Source organism: Fukomys damarensis, unplaced genomic scaffold, assembly GCF_012274545.1.
Source record: "Fukomys damarensis isolate Sample0158 unplaced genomic scaffold, DMR_v1.0_HiC HiC_scaffold_24, whole genome shotgun sequence".
NCBI lineage: Eukaryota > Metazoa > Chordata > Mammalia > Rodentia > Bathyergidae > Fukomys > Fukomys damarensis.
The window spans coordinates 3,455,333-3,462,337 of NW_022900936.1; the positions used below are offsets into that span (position 1 = coordinate 3,455,333).

General features: G+C 59.6%; 1 protein-coding gene across 1 annotated transcript in view; it reads right to left on the minus strand.

Moving 5' to 3' along the window:
* Prdm15 (PR/SET domain 15) overlaps nt 1-7,005 on the minus strand; it is a 29,941-nt gene that overhangs the window by 20,611 nt on the left and 2,325 nt on the right. Inside the window, exons 4-5 of the mRNA XM_010636602.1 lie at nt 6,878-7,002; nt 4,900-5,001 (exon numbers count right to left, since the gene is read on the minus strand). Of these exons, the coding sequence (XP_010634904.1) occupies nt 4,900-5,001; nt 6,878-7,002 (227 nt within the window). The remainder of the gene's footprint in view (nt 1-4,899; nt 5,002-6,877; nt 7,003-7,005) is intronic.

Genomic DNA, 7,005 nt, shown 5'->3' on the forward strand with positions numbered 1-7,005 from the left:
CTGCCTCCCCCCGCCGCTCCCCTCTGGGCACCAAGCCCATCCCCTTCTTCCTCTTTCTAACCACACTGGGAAGGAGCCCAGGCCTCTGCACTCAGCTGCAGAGCCTGTGTTTTTTACTTATTTTAAATTTTCAGACGGGGTCTCACGGATTTGCCAAGATGCATGCCCAGGCTGGGCTCGAACTTTCTGTTCTCCTGCCTCAGCCTCCCAGAGTGCTGGGATTGCAAATAACTGTGCCCTTTGTATTGATAAACGAATCTTAGTTCCACTGTGTTTGAAAATAACATTTCCACTGCACTGAACACAACTATGGGTCAAATACACCTTACCCAAAATGCCTAGGGCCAGGAGTGTTTCCAGTCTTGGAGCAGTGCAGATTTGGGGTTTTAGAACTTTATAGCATTTCGGATTTTGGATTCTCATGTGGGTTCTCAGCTTGTACTATTTCTTTAAATTAGGTGATGAAGCCAGGATAAATTCACAACGAAGGCAGTTTTTTCACACTTGAACTTAGCCAAAAGGCTGAGAAGTGATGAAGGCAGTTTTTAAAAAAGATATATACATTTTAAAACAATATATTGAAATACTAGCGATTTCTCTATTAGGGAAATTAGACAGTTTTCTTTTTTTTTTTTTCCTTTTTTGAGGTACAGGGGAGATTGAACCCAGGACCTTCAGACTGAGATATACTCCCAGCCCGTTTTTATTTCTTGAGTTGGGCTCTTGCTAAGTCACTAATTTGCTCAGGCTGGTCTCAGGTTTGTGATCCTCCTGCCTCAGCCTCCCAAGAGTGCTGGATAACACATACATGCCACTACACCCAGCTTTCTTTTCTTCCTTTCTGCAATGAATATCTTAATCCAGTTATTTAAAAGGTTGATCTAAAGAGGATGACTACAAAAACTTCAACTCACAATAAGCAAATGTGCTCCAAGAATCATGGCACGAGGGCAGCGTGCCCTGCTTTGTTTTGAGTGGCGCCCGGCGGAAATGCCTGGTGGGCTGGGCACAGGAGGAAGTGGCTCTCACCAGTGGGCACAGGACACGGCTTAGAAGGAGGAGGTGGCCGGGGCCAGGGCCCCACTCCAACGCAGGCCGCGCCAGCTCGTGGGCCGTTCCTTTGTTCACCACCCAGGTGGCTGGGCGAGGTGCAGGGCCTGGGGACCCAGCCGGGGGCAGCAAGGGGAAAGCACAGGCAGTGTCCCCAGGCACAAACCCAGGGAAGGCAGACGCCACAGGCACTTAACACACGGCTGGAGGCCGGATGCCTCCATGCAGGGCACCGAGAGCCACAGTGTGCAGACGCTGGGCTGTGGGCCGCGGAGACGGAACCTCGGTCTATCCAGCCAGCCAGGTCCCCACAGGGCTCTGCCAGGGCCCGGTCCCCTGTGCAGTGCCCGGAAAGCTGGACCCAGCCAGTGAGGGAGAAGGCAGTGTCCCCATTATGAGCTGAAGGCCTGAGCCCAACCCCCAAAGAGCAGAACAAAAATGCAGGGAAGAACAGAAAAGGAAACAAAAACTTTGGGTAAATAGAGAAAGAGACCGCGGCTCTGACACCTCGCTGTACAAGAGCTGTACTAGACTGCTTAGGTGATGTTTATAGCCCCAGTGTGGGATAAATCCATAATTGGTACTTATAAGATTACAGGCCCAAAACTTATTGACAACCGTGTGACATACGTGACCAGCTTTCTGTTTCCCTACACTTAATTACTGCTTTACCTTTTCAGCTATTGCTTATTTTCGAAGTGTCAACTACTTGCTTGTTTTGTTTTGTTTTAAGACAGGGCCTATGTATTTCAGGCTGCCCTTGAACTCACTGTGTAGCTAGGCTGGGCTTGAACTCCTGACCCTCCTGCCTCAGCCTCCCAAGGGCTGGGATCGAAGGTGTGCACCACGCCTGGTACTCTAAGTTCCTGAGTGGTCTCTAAATTCCCTGGCTCTCTCAATGGCGGAACTCCTTTCTTTGCCGTTGAAGTACACCCACTAACCTCTCGTTTTCTCCCTTCTTCCACACCACTCTTCCCGGGGCCTGAGTGTGGCAGGGTCTGGACCCCCAGTGTCCTCTCCGCTCCCTATACATGGTGGGCACTGTCTACGTCCTCTGGCTGGACAGCATGGTGGACTCTGACCCTGGGCACAGCTCCATCTGAGCCTCTCCTGCTGCTGCAGGTCTGTGCCTGCCAGAGCTGCAAGGACGCGGGGCCTGGACCTCGGCACACTAGCAGTCAGCGGCCGCAGAGGATGCGCGCTACAGCCAGTGGCAGCGGGCCTGGCAGTGACTATGCCCAGCAGTTCCGCTCACCTTGGAGGCTCGAGGCCTCTTTCCTGAGTGTCTTTACCAGGTGTGATCAGTGAGCGCTGCCACCAAGCACCATCCAATGGGAAGGCAGCTCGTGAAAACACGACGCCACAACCTCATCCACCTTGGTCACCGGATCTGGCACCGTGTGACCCCCGGCTCTTCCCAAAGTCAAAATGACCGTGACAGGGACATGTTGTGAATCCACTCAGGACATCGAGGCAGCCAGGACAGCGCAGCTAAAGACACTCGGGAAAGAGGGCTCCAGAGCCACTGCAGGAAAGTGGCAGGACGTGGGAGGAGGGTGTTTCAAGCAAGGGGAGGGTCCTGAGGGCTCGTCGTCGCCCTCAGATAGGCACCACCCACCACACTCCTGGTCACACCTCGTCTACCCGCTTCACACGAGGCTCAGGATGAGTCCTCCCCGAACACAACTCAGCAGGCACCGGGCTGCGCACCGGGCTCCTCGCGTGGGCGCAGCACGTGAGGGGGTGATGTCACGGCCTCCTCATGGCGTCACCTGGGGCCTCTGCTTCTCCCTGAAGGGTCTTCATCCCGGTGACAGGCTCCCGGGGCCCGGCTGGCCGCCGTCTCACTTACACACGCCCCCCTCCTGGCAGTCAGCTCTGGGGTCCGTGGCGTCCCCGACTCGGGCCTCTGTGCTCTGTCCGCACCGCCCTTGCCTCTGCTCCTTGGCAGCGCCCTCAGCGGGAACTGCGGTGCCCATCGTCCACCGGAGACGCCACGCGCTCACGGCCCGGTCGTGCTCGGTGCTGGCTGAGGCTTCCTCTGAGCGAGGTGCTGCCCCTGGTGTCTCCCGCATGCTCCCACCTGTGTGGCCGGGCAGTCAGAGGGCGGGGTCACTCTTCGGGGCGCCTCCGTGTCCCCTCAGGCTGGACCCGTCCCCTGGGGGTGTAGGCAGCAGGTTGCAGGGCTGAGGACCTCAGTCAGTGCCCTGCCTGGGAAGTGGAGCCCGTGCGTGCCGAGCGACGGAGGCCCAGAGTTGGCCACGCGGGCCGTGTCACCGAGGGGCAGCTGCGCGGGCTGCCGGCTCCTGCTTCTCTGTTGCTGTGGTCACCGCGGCTTCAGACACTTCCTGTCCTCCTGTCTCTGGCAGGGCAGTGAATTCCAGCAATGCCAAGCCCACTATGCCCATTTGTGCCCTGCGACATGACAGGGCCCCCTGAGAGACAGGGAAGCTCCAGGACAAGCGTCTGCTCTCCCGTACAGCTGGTTAACAACTTCACCCAAAGCCAGGCGCAGTGGTGCACACCTGTCATCCCGGCATTCAGGAGGCTGAGGCAGGAGGATTGCCTTGAGTCTGAGGCCAGCCTGGGCTGCACAGTGGGTTCAAGGCCAGGCTCTAGCGTCCTGGAGCTCTGCATGGTAGGCCTGTCTTCAAAGAGCATGAGGCAATCCTCACCTGCCTGAACTCACACACCTTCTAAGTTCACTTAAGGAAGAAATATGTAAGAGAAATCCAAGTCGAAGAGCTGGTTTGGTTTGGAAGCTGGCCAACCCCAGCCGGACACTGAGCCACACAATCGAGCTTTCCTAGGCCAGGTGAGCCTCTCAGACATGGTCCTCTGGAAGGCAGTGTCAGGCATGGTGTGATCAAGGCTGAGACGTGACCCAGGGAATGGCGACCTCTGCTGTAGAACCCACAGCCCTGGCCTAGCCCAAGGCGGACGTGCTTGTGCCAGGTGCACTGCCTGGATCTGGGACTGTCCTGGGGCTGGCCCATGGGGCACATGCGGTCCTCACCGGTCCACTTCCTCTGCTTCTGCCTGGTGCTGCCCCCGATCCTGCAGCCATCGGGAAGGATGGGGGTCAGCAGGGGCTCTGGTGGGGCTGGGCTGGTAAAAGCTGGACCCCAGCAAGTGCATGGAGGAGGCTGTGTCCAGTCGCACAAGGCCACTGCCCACCACCTTTGGCCACTGGCACTGCTCAGCCAGAGCGGAAGGTTTTTATTTCTTGATTCAAAACTACCCACCAGCCAGGTGTGGTGGTGCACGCCTGTATTCCCAGCACTAGGGAGCCTGAGGCAGGAGGATCTCTGCAAGTTTGAGGCAATCCTGGGCTACACAGTGAGTTCAAGGCCAGCTTGGACTACATAGTGAGAGCTTATCTCAAAAAAACGAACAAAACAAAACAAAAGGCCAGAAACTGCAAACCAGAAGGAGCCGTTCTGATGGTGGGTAAAGTCCCACAGCTGGTCCCCATCCCCTCGAGAGGGCTGCACCTCACAAACACAAAACGGCCACCGGCCATCTCTGTCTCTGCAACAGACAGGAGGCTGGCGTTGTACACGCGATCACAGGTCACTGCACGGCCACATGATTCTCCCCGGTTATGTGGCACACCCCACATGCGCCCTCAGAGAATGTCAGAAAGTCCCCGGGGCCCAGCACAGCCCACGACCGCTCGCCTCCCCGAGCCGCCTCTGAGGGCACCAGCCTGGGCAGTGGGACGGCGGCCCTGGCACCTGCCTGTGCCCTGTGCCCTCGAGCCTGGCCCCAGAGGCCGCAAAGAGCTGGGGACAGGAAGAGCGAGGTCAGTGGGCTCGTGGCAGCCGGGCAGCACCGCCCCTGCCTTACCGTTGAGCAGCTGCAGCCCCGGGAAGGAGCCGGCACACACCTTGCAGGCCCATAGGCCACGCTCGGCCTCTGCGGGGGCGCTGGGTTCTGGGGCGGCTGCGGCTGCAAGAGAGCAGAGGGGCCTGGTGACCACGGGGCACTGTGCCATCCCACAACTGGCACCATCATCCTGTGAGCACGGGCAGCAAGCAGGGACGGGAACCTGGGCCGCTGGCTCCGTGTGCTGCATAGGGCCTCCGGGGCCTGGGACGGGGGCTCAGGAAGGGGACCCAGGGAAAGTCACGGGGAGCAGCCAGCCAAGACAGGGGCCAAGAGCCCAACAGGCAGCAAGGACGCAGGATCAGTGACCGTGTCAAGGGCTTCACCACTGTGGCGGCTGGGGAAACTTGGTGGCTCTGGATGCACCCCAGGGGTGGTGGGGCACACTTCCGGCTGCGATGGTGGTTTGGGGGTGACCTTGGGGCTGTGTCCGGCCCCTCCTCCTGGCCCTGGCCCCCTGCTCTGCTTCTAGCCAAGGTGAGCTCAGCAGCCCTGCTCCGCCATGATGCTCGCGCCTTGGAGCTGCCGACCAGGAACTGAATCTCCAGAAACCCCGAGCCCACGAAGCCCCTCCTCCTCTCAGGCACAGACTGTCCCAGCAGCAGAAATACTAACACAGTTACCTCTCCAGTGAACACCTGCTCGCCCTTCATCCCTCAGTGGAGAGTGAAAACCACAAAAGGTAATTCTAACATCTCCCAGCTGGCTATTTCCCTCCCCGCCTGAAACATGGGCTCGGGTTGGGCTCGGTGCAGGGTGACCGTGTCACCAGGGGTCCTTCCACTCCCCGGGCCACTGAGGCACCACGGTCACCCTGGGTCCTCCTGCACCAGGGCCAGCCCGCTGGACAATGGCCATCTAAAGCCACCCTTCTACATGGCTGCCAAGCAGAGGCCAGCGGGCTGGCAGACAGCACACAGGACACGGGACTGGGCGAGGTGCTGCAAGCTCTGCCTGACCTCGGCTTGAGCCCTGAGAGTCAGGAGGGCTCTGTCACCACCCTGGCCACCAGCTGACAAGGGTGAGTCCCTGTGCCTGCGGGTCCCAGCCCCCAGCTCCCCGCCTCTGGGAGTCCCGTCCAGTGAGTCTGGCCTCAGAAGTGGCCCTGAGCTGGGCGGGGGCGGTGCTGGAGCAGGGGATGAAAAGCAGCTGGTCTCTCTGGTCCTTTCTGGCCCCTATGTGAACAGGAAGTGCCAGCCAAGAGCTCGAACCCATCTCCTGCCCAGCCCGCAAGGAGCGCAGGTGATGACCGGAGAAGACAGGCAGAGGCTGCAGTGATGCAGCCACGCATGGGGCAGGGATGGCCAGGGTGACCAGCAGCCATCACGGCCAGAGGGGCTGGGACAGAACCGCTGGACCTCAGGAGGAAGCGGCCCTGCCGATGATGTGCTCTGGACCTGGGCTGTGGAGCGGTCCGGGCCATCCGCGCGGCTGAGCTTTGTCAGGGTGGCCCCAGGACACTTGCACAGCCCATCACAGCTCCTAAATGCACTGCTGCACCCACTACCCTTAGTGGACACACAGCAGCGTCCCCAGAATCTACAGACCTATCAGATACAGGCAGAGCAGGACCTCACAAGGCACCACGCCTCCCTGCAGGAGGACAGCGGTGTCCACAGTCAGGCCGCAAACTGTCCACAGCAATGGGAAGCCGAGTCTGCTCCCTGGCAGGAGCGCACCAAACTCCTGCCTTACCGTCAAAGCGTCAAACAACAGCCCTTTCCAGCTGTGGATGCTGGGGGGAGGAATTCGGACTGTAAGACCCCGGTGTGGGCGGAGACAGACGAGGGGTCTCCCACCCCGGTTCCCACGGCAACCGCTCAGCCAACCAGAAGCCGCGGCTGGGCCTGAACACTGGCAAGTCCTGAGTGGCTACACACAGGCAAGCGCGCAGGCGCGCACATCTGCACACCCAGGCCGACCCCGCGGCAGGACCCACCGTGGCCGCTGGCGCAGGCCTGCCTCAGCGTGGGCTTGTCCATCTTCTTGGCGTAGAAGGCCGCGTACCACACGCGCAGCTCGGTGCCGGCCGGGATGTCGCGCGAGGTGGTGAAGTACACGTCACTG